At 61.8% G+C, this 15,693-nt stretch overlaps 3 protein-coding genes across 4 annotated transcripts; 2 read left to right on the top strand and 1 right to left on the bottom strand.

The window, feature by feature from the left end:
- Positions 1 to 1,358: 1,358 nt before the first annotated feature.
- On the top strand, positions 1,359 to 6,926 carry EFNA1 (ephrin A1). Its single transcript, XM_045086821.1, has 5 exons — positions 1,359 to 1,489; positions 4,572 to 4,867; positions 5,697 to 5,762; positions 5,895 to 5,945; positions 6,101 to 6,926. The coding sequence occupies exons 1-5, from the start codon at positions 1,398 to 1,400 to the stop codon at positions 6,211 to 6,213; spliced, it is 618 nt and encodes a 205-aa protein (XP_044942756.1). The 5' UTR covers positions 1,359 to 1,397; the 3' UTR covers positions 6,214 to 6,926.
- An 823-nt stretch (positions 6,927 to 7,749) lies between these two features.
- On the top strand, positions 7,750 to 10,055 carry SLC50A1 (solute carrier family 50 member 1). Of its 2 annotated transcripts, none has more exons than XM_004778594.3 (6): positions 7,750 to 7,913; positions 8,210 to 8,287; positions 8,409 to 8,532; positions 9,045 to 9,206; positions 9,463 to 9,582; positions 9,667 to 10,055. In XM_004778594.3, exons 1-6 carry the CDS (start codon positions 7,834 to 7,836, stop codon positions 9,766 to 9,768), a joined length of 666 nt encoding a protein of 221 aa, XP_004778651.2. In that variant the 5' UTR covers positions 7,750 to 7,833; the 3' UTR covers positions 9,769 to 10,055. The 2 variants fall into 2 exon arrangements, with proteins under 2 accessions (XP_004778651.2, XP_012904477.2); XM_013049023.2 differs by having other exon boundaries at positions 7,857 to 7,979.
- Positions 10,056 to 10,458: 403 nt separating this feature from the next.
- On the bottom strand, positions 10,459 to 11,139 carry DPM3 (dolichyl-phosphate mannosyltransferase subunit 3, regulatory). Its single transcript, XM_004778596.3, has 2 exons — positions 10,981 to 11,139; positions 10,459 to 10,806 (listed from the first exon to the last, which is right to left on the bottom strand). The coding sequence occupies exon 2, from the start codon at positions 10,799 to 10,801 to the stop codon at positions 10,523 to 10,525; it is 279 nt and encodes a 92-aa protein (XP_004778653.1). The 5' UTR covers positions 10,802 to 10,806; positions 10,981 to 11,139; the 3' UTR covers positions 10,459 to 10,522.
- Positions 11,140 to 15,693: the final 4,554 nt, after the last annotated feature.

The raw sequence follows: 15,693 nt of genomic DNA, 5'->3' as shown, positions 1-15,693 counted from the left end.
TCCGCGCCCAACTGGCAGCGGCGTCGCGGCCGCGTGTAATTACAGGCGCTGTCGCCAGGCCCGGCCGTAAAAGAAGAGGATGAAACGGCCTGGGCTGCAGGGAGCTGGGCCCGAGCCGGCCGGGAGCCCCGGGTCTGCAGCTTCCGGCGAGGTGCAGCGGCGGGGAAGGGCCCGCCAGGAAGGCGCACACGCTGGCCACGCCAGCCGGGCGCGCGGACTGCCACGCGGTGACACACACGAGCCACCGAACGCACGCAGGCACACGGCCTCGGGCCTCCGCTCCAGACGCACACGCGAGCCTCGGCCAACACCTGTCCTCCCTCGCGCCGACCCTGCTCCAGACGCCAGCAGATCCCGGCGGGGAGCGGGGCTCGGGGAGGCCAAGTCCAGCGGGTGGGAGCGCCTGGCGAGGGGGAGGGTCCCGCCGGCCCGGAGCCTCCGCCGCCCGGCCCGGGGGCCGCCGTGCGAGTCCCCGCCGCCCCCCGCAGGCCCCGCTCGCCGGTGCACGTTGCCCCTGTGTAGACACGCCGTTCACCAACACGCGCACAGGCGTGGCCCCAGTTAGTCACCTTCGGTGAAGGCCCGGACTCTCACTCCGTTTTCAAAGCCCCTTCGCTCGGTACCCACGTGTGTCGGCGCACACGCGCGCGCTCAGGCACGTCACTAGCGCCCTTTGGCGCACTGGAAACGAGAGAGAACGCCCAGGAGCCCGAATGTCCCTCGCTCGCGCTGTTAATGACGGGCAGAGGCGCCCTTAGCCCCGGCCGCACGCGTGACACACTCGATCACACAGGGTCGCACTTTATTCCCGGCATCCAGGCGATGACACAATCTCCCGAACAAAGACAACAGTGACAAACCCAACAAAAACAAACAGCGCGTGTGCGGAGGGGCGGCCGAGCCCGGGCGTGCCAGGCTCGGGAAAGGTGCGCGGCCTGCGGACGACCTTGCGGCCCGCCAGACCCGCGCGTTCGCAGACCTGCACGTGCGGCTCGTTCCCTTCTCCCGCACGCCACGGGGCCGGGGGACACAGACCCAGAGCCCCGCACAGGCCCACGGGGTCGCCTGCAGAGCCGCCAGCGAGCGAAGCCGCGGCGCCGAGCACCTTGGTCGCGGCCGGCGCTCGGAGCCAGCTCGGCTCCGCGGCCCTCCCCTCCCCCACCGCCTCCACCTCCTCCAGCTCCCAGCCCCCAAGCCCCGCGGCCGCCGCGCTCCGGGCGGGGTGGGGCGGGGCCGGGGGCGGGCCGGGGCGGCGGACGGCGCCGGCCCAAAAGGCGGAGTCGCCTGGCGGAGGGGCCAGAGCCGTGCGCGGTGCAGAGGGCGCCGCCGAGACAGCCCGCGGGAACAGGACCCGGAGGAGCCCCTCGTCCTCGCCCGGCCGGGCCAGGCCCAGCGCTATGGAGTTCCTCTGGGCCCCGCTCTTGGGTCTGTGCTGCAGTCTGGCCGCTGCTGACCGCCACACCGTCTTCTGGAACAGTTCAAACCCCAAGTAAGCGCCGAGTCTCCGGCCGGCAGCCGGGTGGCACTGCCCACCCCGAGCCCCCCTGGCCCCGGTAACTGTCCCGGCCAGACCCTGACCAGAGGCGGGAGGGATTCCGTAGACTTTGCCCCCTCCCTTCTTCCGGGGGAGCACCCCACCCTTGGGCAGGAACCCGCCCGTGACTACTTGCACAGGGATCTTTCTGCCTTTCCTTTCCTTCTCTTGGGCACCTCTGTTACCCTGAAGTGAGGGGCGCTTGCTGAACAGCTCCTGCCGGTCAGGGCTCTTGTTCTAGGCCCTTCTGCCACAAGCTTCTGTGTGTCACTTGGACATCTGCCCACATGGACAGGTACCTGATGTGACATCAGGGGCAAGCAGAATGGTCACTGCAATCCTGGAAGGACCCTTCAGCAGGCCCCCTCAGGACCTGGCCTTCCCACTTTTAGCGTCTGTGTTCTGTGTTTGAGAAGACCCCGGGGTAGCCCCCCCCCCACAAGGGGTCTTTCCAGTTGGCATAACAGGGGCACATGCGGTGTGTACATAGGCTGAGGGAGTCACCTGTTTATGAGACAGGGGGGGGGGCAGAGGGAGAGCAGGGGAAAGGCTCAGGAGTGAATTGGTTAAAAAGGGTGACAGAGGGCTCTGGGCAGGAAGGAGTTAATTTCTCCCGGGCAGGTTTAGAGCTGGGAGGCAAGTGGTATTGGGAGGAAGAAGCCCCATTGGACCCTTTGTTCTTGCCCTTGAGTTTTCTGAAGTTATGGGAACAATATTTGTGGGAAGAGGGGAGAGGGGGGCAGGGTGGAGCAGGGAGTGGGGCTGGGACGCTTGGGGTCAGGAAAAACACTCCACTCAGCTTAGCCACCCCCAGCCCTAGCACGCGTGCCCCCCGCTCCCCCCCCCCCCGTCCAGAAAAATGTTGTGCCAGCCTCCTCTGACCCTGCGGCCACGCTGCCTGATGGGGGTCTGTGGGCTGGGGCTTGTGGGTCTGGGAGGGAACAGCCGGCTGCCAACCCCGGAGGCCAGTGCCCTTTTGCCCACCAGCCACAGGGGCACCGGGTCAGCCCTCTCCACCGCAGGCTTCCTGTCCTTCAGCTCCTGCTCGATTTTGTCCTAGTGGGAGAGAGCGAAGTCCCTGTTTATGCCCATGCCAGGTGCTGGCTGGAGGAGGAGGAGGGGCAGGAAGCCATGAGTAGGGAGGGGGGAACCTGGCCTTTTCCGTTCCCAAGCTCCCAGATTTCCTCTCTTTCAGGAAGGAGCCTCTTCCTTGCCCCCCTCCAGGCCTTCCCTGACGCCGCGGCTGCCCCCCTTCCCCAGACCGGGAGTCAGAGTCAGAGGAGCGCTGAGTGGAACAGATTGTACTCCCAAGAGGGGAGTCATGGGTGCCCCCAGCAAGCACAGCTTCTGCCCTGTCCATCTGGCCACACGTGTGCGCGCGCGCGCACACACACACACACACACACACACACACACACCTCTCCAGCCCCAGGACTGAAGAGAAGCCAGGCAGAGTGCAGTGCACAGGCGGCCAGGCCGGGTCAGCTTGCAGCACTGATGAGGGGGCGAGGAGCTGGTTGGGGGTGAGGCCGGCCAGGGTGACTCAGGGCAGTGGGCATCAGCCGGATCTCCAGGCCCCAGGCCCCAGGCTCCAGGCCGGGGCGGGGCAGGGGGGTGAGGTGCGCGGCTGGGGCAGGAGGGCTGGGCTGGGGAGCCGCGCCCACTCAGACCCGTCAGCGGCTTGGGCCTGCCGGACCGGACCGGGCCCAGGGCAGGTCGTGGCCCCGGGGTCAGGGGTGGGGGGGGGGGCATGCACGCTGGGCAAGGGAGATGCTGGCAGGTTCTCATGAGTGCTGGGGCGGGTGGCAGGGGTGGACGAGGAATGAGTCAGTGCCCGTCACGGGAATGGGGGAAAGACGCCAGGCCCAGAGCTGAAATACCTGTTCTGAAATGGCTTCTCTGTTTATCTCTCCAGAGAGGAATTTTAAAAGCCTCTCCCTCACTCGCGCGCCTCCTCCCCTCCCCCTCCGCCACCGCGACTCCCCCCTCGCCGCGTCCCCGTGGGGGAGGAGCCCGGGGTAGCCGGGCGAGCGCTGGCACGCTGCCCCCAGGCCCGGCCGCGGTGGGGGCAAAGGGGGGGCCCGCGGCCGGGGCAAGGGGTGCCCACCCCAGAGGCCTCCCGTCCGAACTCCTCCCCTCCCCCCAGCCGGGCCGCGGCGTCGGTGGGCAGCCAACAGTGCTGAGTCCCGCTGGCAGCGCCGGGGAGTGCAGAGCCGCTGACCCGCTCGGAGCGGGGCGGGGGAGGCCCCTCGCCCGGCCTGATCCCGCCCCGCCCCGGCTGGAGCCAGGTGTCGGGCCGCCCGGCTGGAGCCCGAGGGGCCTGCGGGAGGGAGCAGGCTGCCCCAGGGCTGGTGGGTGGAAGAGGAGGCCTCCCACTGAGGCCTCCGGGCGCTCTTCCTCGGAAGGGGCAGCGTGGCTCTGGAAGTAGAGGGACTGGGAGGTCTGGGGTGCTTTGGGAGAAGAGGACTAGGAGGCCTGAGCCCAAAGCCGAGGAGCCGGCAGGGGGATTTGCTGTGGGCCCAGCGGGGGCTCGGGATGGAGGTTCAGTTGGCCCTTGTGAATGCACCCAGGGGCTCGGGCTGGGGGTGGGGGCGGCGGCCAGGAGTGGGGGACCTCAAAGCCGCAGGTGCTGTGAGAGCCGGGCTTCCTTGACCCCCATTGCCCGGAAGGGTCTCAGAGTGAGGGCTGACAGCATTTTAAAGAGCCCCTGGGAGAACAGTTTTGGGAAAGTGCTTCCCGGAGAAGAGCAGGACACCTCCAGGGGCCCTTCTGTGGGCGACGATGTGGGGGCCACACGAAGTGCTTTGGTACCCGAAGGGCACTAAAGTGGACACTATTTAGAGGGTGAGCGAGAGGTAGTGCTGGGGGGCAGGCGTGTTTGAAGATGGTGTAAAGATCCCGAAGGGGTCAAGAGCCATAAATACGGAGAGCTGGGATTCTGGAAAAATCTTCACGGGGCCCAGTGAACATTTGGAAGCTCACAGCCCCAGCCGGGCCCCCGAGTGACCACCGGCTCGCTCTCGCTGCGCCCGCGCAGGTTCCGGAGTGAGGACTACACGGTCCATGTGCAGCTAAACGACTATCTGGACATCATCTGCCCGCATTACGAGGACCACACGGTGGCCGAGGCCGCCATGGAGCGGTACACCCTGTACCTGGTGGAGCACGAGCAGTACCAGCTATGCCAGCCCCGGTCCAAAGACCAGGTCCGCTGGAAGTGCGACCAGCCCAGCGCCAGGCACGGCCCGGAGAAGCTGTCGGAGAAATTCCAGCGCTTCACGCCCTTCACCCTGGGCAAGGAGTTCAAGGAGGGACACAGCTACTACTATATCTGTGAGTCCCCCGTTCCTGTGCCGGCCGCCTGGGGCCAGGCCAGCGGGAGGCACGTGCTCAGGACAGAGCCGCACATGGCTCCTTCCCATCCCGAACTGTTTTCATGCATTTGTGTGACAGCGTGGTGTGACCTGCTGTGTATGAGGCACTCCACTCTGCACAGCAGGCACAGAGATAAAACACTGTAGGGTCTCTGTCCTCCAGGAGGCTGGAAAGTGACACACACGGGGCACTGACTGTTAGAACAGCGGGCTGTGAAGATTCATAGCCTTGGGGAAGTGACGTGGGTACCTGCCGGGCTCGGGAGGCTCAGGGAGGCTCAGGGACGTGTTCCTGCGGCAGATGACCCAAGAGCTTAGGACAAGCAGAGACTCTGGCTAGAGGGACCATGTGCAGAGGGACCATGACGTCTTCAGGGACCTCCATATGGCTCGGTCTGGCTGCAGCAGGAGGGACCCTGGCAGTGGGCAGAGGTAGACAGGGCTCATCACAGGGGCCTGGGAAGTGCGGACGAGTTTGGACTCCGTCCTAAGACCAGTGGAGAGACCCTGGTGGCTTCAGGGGGGCCTGGCTAGGGGGAACATAGTGTGAAGGCCTCAGCCAACTTCAGGCTGGGGGCAGTGAAGAACGAGGCCAGGGTCTGTGTGCTTTTTAGCGCCACCTCCAAAGCCAAGAGTCATTGCAGAGAGTGGGAGCTTGAACAGGAGGCAGAAAGGGAGCAAGCTAGGAAGGTGCGGCGCACAGATGAGCAGAAAGAGGGGCATTTGCACTTGGGTTTTCTCCCAAAGAAGTTTCCTCCCTTAATGCTCTGCCCGGGTCTGTCTTGCAGCCAAACCCATCCACCTCCAGGAAGACCAGTGCTTGAGGCTGAAGGTGACCGTCAATGGCAAAATCAGTGAGTGTCAGAGCCCTGTGCGCCTCCTTCCTCTGGCTGTGTGCGGGGCCTGGGCTAGTGACCGGGGATGGCAGGGAAGTCCCACTCACCTCCCCGGGACAAGCCCTGATCGGCCACCACTCTTCCTTTCAGCTCACAGTCCTCAGGCCCACGTCAACCCCCAGGAGAAGAGACTTCTGGCAGGTAGGTAGCTGGAGCAGACTGGGCCTGGGGTCTGCTCACGGAGGTATAGAAGGCGGCTCCCTTGCCAGGCGGGGGCTGGGGAACCACGTGGAGCTGGGGGCTGCGGCTGCAGTAGGGTTGCTCACCTTGGGGGCACTGGCCCGCTTACCTTGCAGATGATCCAGATGCACAGGTTCTCCACAGCATCGGTCACAGTGCTGCCCCCCGCCTCTTCCCACTGGCCTGGGCTGTGCTGCTTCTGCCGCTGCTGCTGCTGCAGGCCCCGTGAGGGGGTGTGCCACATCTGACCTGATGATCGGAACGGGGTTAGGAGGCCGGACGGAGGCATCCCTCACCCATCCTGGGAACCATTCCCGCCACAAGCACAAGCTGCCACTCAGCAGCCTCAAAATGGGTATTAAGGGTTTTGACCCAAAGGAGCTCATCAAAGCTGCCAGTGCCTTCCCTGGCTCCACCCCCAGGGACAGACAAAGAAGTGGGGACAGTCCTTTCCCCACCATTCCTGACCTCAAGCCAAAGAAACGAGCCGTGTGGATGTGGCCTCTTAAGAAGGGCACTGTAGGGGCCAAGCTGGAAGGGGCCTGGGGCCACGAAGGCGGACACTGAACTTGGCAGAGATGCCCCTCCAGAGAGAGCCGGGATGCCCAGATGAACTGACCGACAGAAAAGCACGAAACGGTTCCCTGCTTGGGAGCCAGAGAGCAGAGAGGCAGCGTGCTTGGGCTGACCCGGTGTCTCTCCCGAGGCTTCCGGAAGTCTTTGGAGCTGCCATGGAGAAGTAACCAGGCACTGCATCCAGTCCCAGCTGGGGGCAGCACTGCCCAGAGCGGTGCCCACAGGGGGGCTGTGCCACCCCGTGCCTAGAGTGTAGCCGCAAGGGCAGGGCCCACGCGTACAGGATCTGTACATAAACTTGTGTGTCTGTGATTTCTACAACTGGAATTTTTTTATACAGAAAAATAAAACAATGTTGTTTCTCTATTTGGACATGCTTGCCTGCTCCCCCACCCCCTCCTAATTTAGGACCACTGAGTCCTGACCATGTGCTAGGCTCTGGGGCACACCAGGTAGCAACTGGGCTTCAATTTTCTTCCTTCCTTCTGGAAAGAATACATGTTCCCGGCCAGCACCGAAGGCTGGGGTGCTTCCTCCTCTGTGCGCCACATGGCGGTCTCGGGGGCTCCAGGCTGCACCCTACCTACTCCGGCAGCGCTGGGCTTTGGCAGCCTGTTGGGCTCCTGCTGTTGAACGCGTCAGGGGAACACCGGCTGAGGCACGGCCGGCCGCGGGGTCCCGCAGCCGCAGCAACCGGGGCGAGTGGGCCGTGGGCGGCTGCAGGGAGAGCTGTCGGCAGCGGGTCCTGCCGGCTGGACTGGGGGGTCCGCGGCAGTGCTCCAGCCCACCGGCCCAGTCACCCGAAGTTGGCAGTGTGCGGAAGGCAGAGGGCCTGACAGACTGTGATTCCCAGAAAGCCCCCTTATTTAGGGGAGACGCTGGGCAGAGGCTTCAACAATCCAGGGGAGAGCCTGGGCAGGTGAGGTAGCCATCCGGGCTCCGGGCGGGACAGGTCCGGTCACTGAGGTCGGCCACGACCCCTCACGCGCCAGAGACTTGAGGATGGGGTTCGGGTGAGGCAGGGGGTGAGCAGAGAGTGAGGGGCGGCGGGTGTCTGGCCTCGCGAGGGCGCGGACCCCAGGGGCGGGGCCTGGCGGCGGGGGCGGGGCCTGGCTCCGGCTGGACGTCATGTGGGCGGGGCTTCGGGTCCATTTCCGGCGGACGGCGGCGCGCCGGGGGGAGGGGCCCGACGCAGGGGCGGGGCTCCGGCGGCGCGGGCTCCGGCCCAGTAAGCGGACGCGGGCGCGCGGTGCAGGATCCGACGCGGGGGCAGATGGAAGCGGGCGGCGCGGCCGACTCGCTCCTCTCCGGAGCCTGCGTGCTCTTCACCCTCGCCATGTACTCCACCGGCCTGTGAGAGCGCGGCCGGGCGAGGCTGGGCAGGACTGGAAGCCAGGAAGGGAGAGCGGGGACAGAGAGGTGGCCGCAGCTCCGGGCTGCATCCGAAACCTGGGTCAAAGTGGCTTCGGGTCGAGGGATCCAGGGCACGTGGGCGAGGCTGGGCACCTGAGAGAGAAGCCAGAGAGCTGCGGGCGGGGGCGGGACCTGCAGTTGTCCGAGGACGACCACAGGCATCGGGGATCTCGACTCCCCCCGCAGCTCGGTTCTCCCTTCCCATCTCTCACCTCTGCTTTCGGGTCCCGTTACAGCTCAGACCTCAGGCAAATGCGGACGACCCGGAGCGTGGACAGTGTCCAGTTCCTGCCCTTTCTCACCACCGACATCAAGTGAGAGGGGCGACGTTTGCGGCGGGAAAGGTTGGGGGGGGGAGGAACGCTAAAGAGGCCCCTTGGGGTCCCCCTCCCGTCCTCATCCCCGTGGCGAACGACCCTCCTGTCCACCCTGCAGCAACCTGAGCTGGATGAGTTACGGGGCCTTGAAGGGTGACGGGACCCTAATCTTCGTCAACGCCACGGGCGCCGTGCTTCAGACCGCCTATATCTTGGTGTACCTGCACTACTGCCCTCGGAAGGTAGAGCCCTCCCGCGGACCCGCCTCTCTGCCGCGCGCCCTGCCGGGCTTCCCAGAATGTTAGGAGAGGCCGGCACGGCCACCTTTTCCTGGAAGGCGCTGCAGCCTCGCAGTCCTCCTTCCTCCGTGGAGCCGCCGTCTGACACTCAGAGCACCCGCCCCGCGTTTCTGGCAGGCTGGTAGCTCTGCCTGGCCTGCTGGTGCCTTGCGGCCCAGCTAGCTGAGGGACTGGGCATGTCTCCGATAGTTCCTTCAGTCAGGGCCAGTGGCTGAGAAATGAGCTGATTAGCTGTGCTTCCCCAGTCATACCAGCATTTATTAAGTTACTACTGTGTGTACCAAATTCACACGGAAAACAAAAACAAACCCCTTCTCTCCTAGAAGCCACTAGTGCTGTGGGGGATGGGACATGTGTTTGTCACTGGAAAGAGGGAAAGAGGCTTAGTCCAAGGTCAGTGAGTCCAAGAGGGCTTCTGGAAACATCTAGAAGGAAGGCTACTCTCTCCCCTGCAGCGTCCGGTGCTCCTCCAGACTGCGACCCTGCTGGGGGTCCTTCTCCTGGGTTTTGGATACTTTTGGCTCCTGGTGCCCAACCTTGAGGCCCGGCTCCGGCAGCTGGGCCTTTTCTGCAGCATCTTCACCATCAGCATGTACCTCTCACCACTGGCTGACTTGGTGAGTGGGGGCTGTCCAGGGAAGTGGGGGCATTGAGGAGGGTCAGGGTCCCTTAGCCAGAGGCTGTAGCTTACCCTCCGAAGGAAGGACGATCCTGAAGAGAGGGCAGTAATGCTAGGTGAGTGGGAGGCAAGAGGAAAAGGCTAGGTAACAGAAGATCAGAGAGGAGTTTGACCCTTTTTTCTGAGGAAATTCGTAGACAAGTGGGAGCTCTACGGTGTGTCTGGAATAGGGGTCTTCCATCCTCGTTCCGCAGGCCAAGATCATTCAGACAAGATCAACCCAGCGTCTCTCCTTCCCACTCACCATTGCTACCCTCCTCACCTCCGCCTCCTGGACCCTCTATGGGTTTCGGCTAGGCGATCCCTACATCATGGTAAGCTGAGCAGAGAGGGACGGGTGACAGGTGTGCACCGTGGAGAAGCAGCCCCTCTCCTCATAGCAGCCCTTGTGACTTCAGGTGCCCAACCTACCAGGGGTCCTCACCAGCGTCATTCGCCTCTGGCTTTTCTGGAAGTATTCCCGGGAGCAGGACAGGAGCCATCCGCTCCTGCAGACCTGAGGGAGTTCACCCCACCCCTGGGCACCTTAAGGCCAATCTGCTACCAAAGAGAGCTCCTTGTCGCAGCTGTTTGTGCTGACCGGCTCCGTGAGCACAGCAGGTTGTGGAAAGGAAAAAGAGCTCTGAGAACCGAGGGACCAAAGAAAGTGTTTTGCTTGGAAGATTGGCTGGGACTTGGGAGATGAATCACTTATTTTTTATAGATTATATTTTTAAATTGTGGACCTTGAGGTGAAATCCTTAGAATGTGCCTTAAAATAAATCGTTGCCTACCCCTGCCCATCAAAGCGTAGTCTCTGTTTGATGGTTCTCAACCTGTCTGCTCTGGTGAGGGGCAGAAGGTGCACTGCCTGATCCACAGTTGTTCCACGGGCTGGGGTCGGCTCAGAAGACGAATCTGAAGGAACCAGGACGGCGAAGAGCCCTAGGAAGGCCTTCAGAGCTCGGAGCCCGGGCATAATGAACAGAATTCGGATTTCCAGAAGTCCTTCCTGCCGGCGTCAAAAGGACCAAGAAAGTGAGATGACAGTTCCCTCTCGAGAGGTCTGGAGCCTCCTCCGGAACAAGGAAGGAGGCGGGACACAGACAAGGATGCTTAGATAAGAGCGGAGGTGACCCCAGGAAGGCGCCCCCTCCCCCACGGCTGGGGCACGGAATCCCCAGCTCCCGCGCCCCATAAGCGAGACAGAGTTAGAAAATAAGCTGCTCTTTAATGGGCGGCGGGAGAGAGGCTGCGGGGGAACGCGGCCGGGGGTCAGAAGCGCAAGCCCCTGCGCGCCAAGTCGGCCCGGGCCTCCTGGATCTGGCTCTGCAGCTCGCGAGCGGCGTCCTCACAGTCATGGAAAGTGGCCACGCGGTAGCCCACAGTGCCCAGGGCGTAGCAGCCGGCGGACACCAGCAAGTAGGCCGGCAGCGGCCACAGCACCTCCCGGCATGACGAGGGCAGCTCCAGGCCCAGGGCTCCCGTGGTCAGAGCCGCCCAGGTGGAGCCCAGGAGCGCCAGTCCCCAAAGCCACTGCGCTAACTTCGTCATGGGCACTGCGGGGAGAGAAAGCGCGGCTCGCGGTCCCTTCCGCCCCGCCACCCCCTCGCTGCCTGAGACCAGTTCTCTGTCCCCCTCACCCACCCTCCGGAGCAGCTGCCCCCAGGGTCCGCTCCGCCGCGGCTCCCGCCCAGCTCGCGCCCCGCTTTCGGGCCTCAACCCGCACTCACCGCCGCCGCGGTCCTCCCGGCCCGGCGCGGCTCCGACGTCAGCGTCCGGAAGTCCTCTCGGATCGCGCGGCCTTCTGGGAGTTGTAGTCCGCGCGGAGGCTGCTCTCGCGCAGCCTGCGCGCGGCCTTCTGGGAGCTGTAGTCCGCGCGGTGGTTCCTGGGGGAAGGGGCGGCCGCCGCTTGAGTGGCCACTGCGTTGGGCGAGCGGCCGGTTGCGGCCCGAGGGCCCGGGGGCTCCAGTGGCGCTTCTTTCCCTCGGGGCCCGCCTCCCGCTGGCTGGCGTCCTGCCCAGGACAGCCTCAAACTTTGCGAGGAGATGGGCATGGAACCCGGTGCACGTCTTCTTCCTTTCGCTGGACGTTCCGTGGTCACCGGGCTGGACCTCGGAGAAACGGAGCCGCGCGCGCCCCCGGCCCGGAGCAGAGGCCCGGACCACTGACCGCGGCGCCTCGAGAGCGCTGTTAGGACGGGGTCGTCGCACTTGTGAAGAGCCGCGGGGAGCCGCGGTGCCCCCCCGCAGCCCGGGGACGGGGGCTCCCAGGAAAGACGCGCGTGGGGCCGGGGACCACCTGCGGAGTCGCGGGTGTGGACCCAGCGGTGTTCGGGGTGGGTTCGCGGCGGGCGCGTGGGCAGGGCCCGGCCACGCTGGGCCTCAGGGGAAGGGCACGGACGACCGCCGCCCGCGGGGGACCCCCGCCCCGCGCCCCAGGCCGCCCCTGCGGCTGACCCGAGCACACCCGGGGGGGCGCGGGCCGCTCAGCAGACCGGGGTACCGGCCAGAGCGGGGTGTGGGGAAGGACCGAGCTCAGCGCAGAGTTAAAGGCGGGTTCAAGCCGAGCGTGAGTTCGGCGACGGCATCGGCAAGCCGGGGCCGCGCCGGGGCAGAGGGTCCACCTGGTAACTACAAAATTAAGGTAATTAATTGAGAGAATTATGTAATAGATAACCACGTAATTAAGATAAACACAGAGCGTCGTGTCCAGACGCCCCCACTTGAGGCTTTGCGCGGAGGGAGGAGACGGAGGCCGCCCCCGGCCGAGCGACCCCAGGCTCAGACCCGGCCGCCCTGGGGGCTCCAGGTTTCGGAGACCCGCGCCTCTCAGCCGCCCGCCCCTGACGTGAACTGACAAAAACACTTGGTACGGAGGCGCAGTCTCGGTGGCGCGGGGTCGCTCCGCTGGAGGCCTGCCTTCGGGGCCCTGACCCTGCAAGCGCCGAGCACCGCGGGGAGGGAGCTCGGGTGGGTGGGGGAGGGGAAGGTATGAGGGGGTCACCGGTAAAGAAACCCATAACCTCGCCTTCCATGGCAGGCGGTCACTTATGTCTAAAATGGAAGAGGAAATAAACGGACGAGCACTTGACCGAGAAATATGATGTGCACCGGGGAGGCCGCCCGGAACCCGGGGCGGGGCTTACGGAGCAGTGCCCAGGAGAACTGGAGAACAGGGGCCCGGGTTTTGCATTAAGTGCCTTTGGAAAACGAGTTTGCTTTTTACACTATGCAAATTCTGTTAAAGAAAAAGGACAAAAAGCTTTATAAAAATTTGCTATAAGGGGCGCCTGGGTGGCTCAGTGGGTTAAGCCTCTGCCTTCAGCTCAGGTCATGATCTCAGGGTCCTGGGATCCAGCCCCGCATCAGGCTCTCTGCTCAGCAGGGAGTCAGCTTCCCCCTCTCTCTCTGCCTGCTCTCTGCCTACTTGTGATCTCTGACTGTCGAATAAATAAATAAAATCTTTAAAAAAAAAAAAACTTTCAGATTAAAATTTTTTTTTGTTATGAGGGGGGCACCTGAGTGTCTCGGTTGATTGAGCATCTACTAAGGGTCTGCCTTCGGCTCAGGTCATGATCTCAGGGTGCTGGGACCGAGCCCCACGTTGGAGTCCCTCATCCTCACCTCTCCCTCTGTCTGCAGCTCCCCTTGTTTGTGTGCTTTCTCTGTCAAAAAAGTAAATAAAATCTTAAAAATATGTATATTTTTTGCTATATGAACTTCAAAGCCCCCCCCCTCCACCCACTTCCCTTTCCATCTGAAACGCTCCTGGTTCTTCACTCAAGACCTCCCTGGTCAAAATCCCTTCCAGAGCCGTTCAGCAGCGAGTTGTCAGCTCTGTAGATGCAGAAATTCTGTTTGTCCATCCCCAGTAGACCTGCCCAGAAAGAATGCCACTCCCAAGAACAGTTTTTGGGGAAAGATAATGAGGAGGGGTTCGCCCTACAACACATAAAGACAGATACTAAATTACAGCATTCTAATAATAATCAGAAAAATAAACATTCATTGAAGGGCTATGATATGTTGTGCCCTATGGGACATTGTCGTGTTTAATTTTCACAGAATGTTGTAGTAGATCATTTCTATCACCATATATAAGTGAGGAAGCTAAAACAGACAGATGGTGAATGATAACTTGCCCAAGGTCTGGCAGATATTAAGAAGAACCATGCCATCCTTCTCGAGGCTTGGGGCTTAGTGGTTTCAACCTCCTGGTTCCTGGTCTAGGAGGGGGCAGAGAGGGGTCATCACTGCAACTGACATTCGCTAAGTGCTGTCATGCATTCAGTCTTCACAGCCCCATATAGAGTAGGGACTGTATCTCCATGTCACAAATGAGACCATGACACAAACCCCACATAATGTGACCTCTGAGCTTGCCGACTCTGCCACCCCAGTATATTGCTTCTCTCCCTAGATCAGTGCATCACAGTAAAAAGGGAAGAAATAGATTTTTGAAAATGTACCAATTTGCATATAATAGAGATGGCAGCTCTAGCAAGTGAGGGAAGACTAAGGATTTAAAACCATTTGCAGGGGCTCCTGGGTGGCTCAGTGGGTTAAGCCTCTGCCTTCAGCTCAGGTCATGATCTCAGGGTCCTGGGATTGAGCCCCACATCGAGCCCCACATCGGGCTCTCTGCTCAGCAGGGAGCCGGCTTTCCCCTCTCTGCCTGCTTCTCTGCCCACTTGTGATCTCTGTCAAATAAATAAATAACATATTTTTTAAAAAGAGAAAGAAAAAGAAAGTTAAGTTAGATTTTAATCTCACACCTTATCCCAAAATAAATTCCCAGTGCATTAAACATACACACACACAAAATGTGAAAAGTGAGACCATAAATATGCCACAAGAAAATGTGGGTCCCTATTTCTCTGTGTTCCACTCAAGCTTCATGTCCTTCAAGGTTGCAGGGTTGGCCACCATCTTCCTCCTCTGAGCACCCGGGCTCTTTCCACAGCTGGCACTAAGCGCGATGATCAGTTTTTCTTCCCTGCACGGCTCGCCCAGGGACAGTGTGGCTCCAGGAGCCAGCACAGTGTGAGAAACCTAACAACGCTTCTCTAAAAGTAAAGCCGAAGGGACAGAAGGAAGGACAGGTTCCCATCTCATGGTCTCCAGGGAGACCCGCCCAGCTTTCCTGGTCCCAGGAACTCGAACTACTCCGGAGACTCCCACCTGTTGCACACAGCGCCCTTGGCCTTGGACAGTGCTCAGCAGAAGCTGGCGGATTCTTACCATCCAAATCCTTCCTCTTCAGTCTTTTTGCAGACCGTCCCTCTTCTGGAGCCATAGGACATGCTACATGTGATTATCGTAGCATATGAGAGGCACTGTGGCTCAGTAGATAAAAGTTTGTGCTTTTAGGGGTGCCTGGGGGGCTCAGTTGGTTACGCGTCCGACGCTTGATCTCGACTCAGTTCCTGATCTCAGTATCATGAATTCAAGCCCCAAACTGGGCTCCGTGTCGGGCGTGGAGCCTATTAAAAAAAATACATACATGTATATATTTTGGGGCTTGGGGGGTTTCGAGTCTGGTTGTCCTGAGGCTGGGTTCTGCTCTGTCTTTTCCTTAGCTATATGAACCTGAGCCTCGGTTTTTCCGCCTAAATAGTGGAGCCCATAGCTGTTCTCCCTCCTGGGGCTGCCCCGGAGAGGGAAGGAGCTGATGTGTAGGATGCTGGCGACAGTGCGACAGTGCAAGCGCGGGGAGTCTGCGATGGGAGTTGGCCCCTGTCGCGGCTGAGGGCGCCCCTCCCAGCCTCCCTTCCTTCTTTGGAGGTAAGTTACTCCTGTGGATGGCTCAGCTCATTTGTGTGGGTTTTCGGCTTTTGTTAGCTTTGGTAAGAGAAAGACAGGCTCCCAATGTGGGAGCCCTTATCCCACAGTCTACTGGGTGGGGAGCTATGCAAAATGAGACCCATACAGAGGAGGGCTGACTTCACAGAGGCCCAGAAGCCCCAGCTGATACTGGAAAGATGAGCGAGGGTTGCTCAGGTTGGGAGGGCACGCATGGCCCAGAGAACCTGAACGAAGCCCAGATGCGGGGTGTAATTCTCTGTGCCTGTCTCTTGGACAAAGACGCTTTGAGGGGGAGTGGCAGGCGATGGGGCTGGAAAGGCAGGCTGGGGCGGGCTGCTAGAGCCCCTTGAAAGGATGTGTGTTGTGGGTCGGGGTGTTGGTCCCTGAGGTCGGGCGCCTTCAGCCCTAGAAGAGTGTGTAACCCCCATGTGTGCCTGAGTGTCTGGGGGAAGGCAGTTGAGCGTTCTGGGCACCCACAAGGGCCAAGCTGATTACTGAGTCCTTGGGGGAGGCCCCAGTGAGTCAGGCTGCGTGGCTTCCAACCCTGTCCCAAGGGCTCCCATAGCTCCGCAGAGGCAACAGGACAGACACCCGTGTAATTAGCAGGGACACTCCCCACGTTATAGCCAGGCTGGAGGG

Source organism: Mustela putorius, unplaced genomic scaffold (assembly GCF_011764305.1).
Source record: "Mustela putorius furo isolate JIRA1106 unplaced genomic scaffold, ASM1176430v1.1 tig00000997_pilon_pilon_pilon, whole genome shotgun sequence".
NCBI classification, from domain to species: domain Eukaryota; kingdom Metazoa; phylum Chordata; class Mammalia; order Carnivora; family Mustelidae; genus Mustela; species Mustela putorius.
The sequence above is the reverse complement of the archived record's forward strand: the minus strand, read 5'-3'. Positions and strand labels throughout refer to the sequence as shown.

Coding starts and splice junctions, on each gene's coding strand:
- EFNA1 (XM_045086821.1), top strand. CDS start 1,398: ATGGAGTTCCTCTGGGCCCCGCTCTTGGGTCTGTGCTGCAGTCTGGCC. Junction 1,490..4,571: donor TGGAACAGTTCAAACCCCAA/GTAAGCGCCGAG, acceptor GCGCCCGCGCAG/GTTCCGGAGTGAGGACTACA. Junction 5,946..6,100: donor GGAGAAGAGACTTCTGGCAG/GTAGGTAGCTGG, acceptor CTTACCTTGCAG/ATGATCCAGATGCACAGGTT.
- SLC50A1 (XM_004778594.3), top strand. CDS start 7,834: ATGGAAGCGGGCGGCGCGGCCGACTCGCTCCTCTCCGGAGCCTGCGTG. Junction 8,288..8,408: donor TTTCTCACCACCGACATCAA/GTGAGAGGGGCG, acceptor TCCACCCTGCAG/CAACCTGAGCTGGATGAGTT. Junction 9,207..9,462: donor TCTCACCACTGGCTGACTTG/GTGAGTGGGGGC, acceptor CTCGTTCCGCAG/GCCAAGATCATTCAGACAAG.
- DPM3 (XM_004778596.3), bottom strand. CDS start 10,801: ATGACGAAGTTAGCGCAGTGGCTTTGGGGACTGGCGCTCCTGGGCTCC.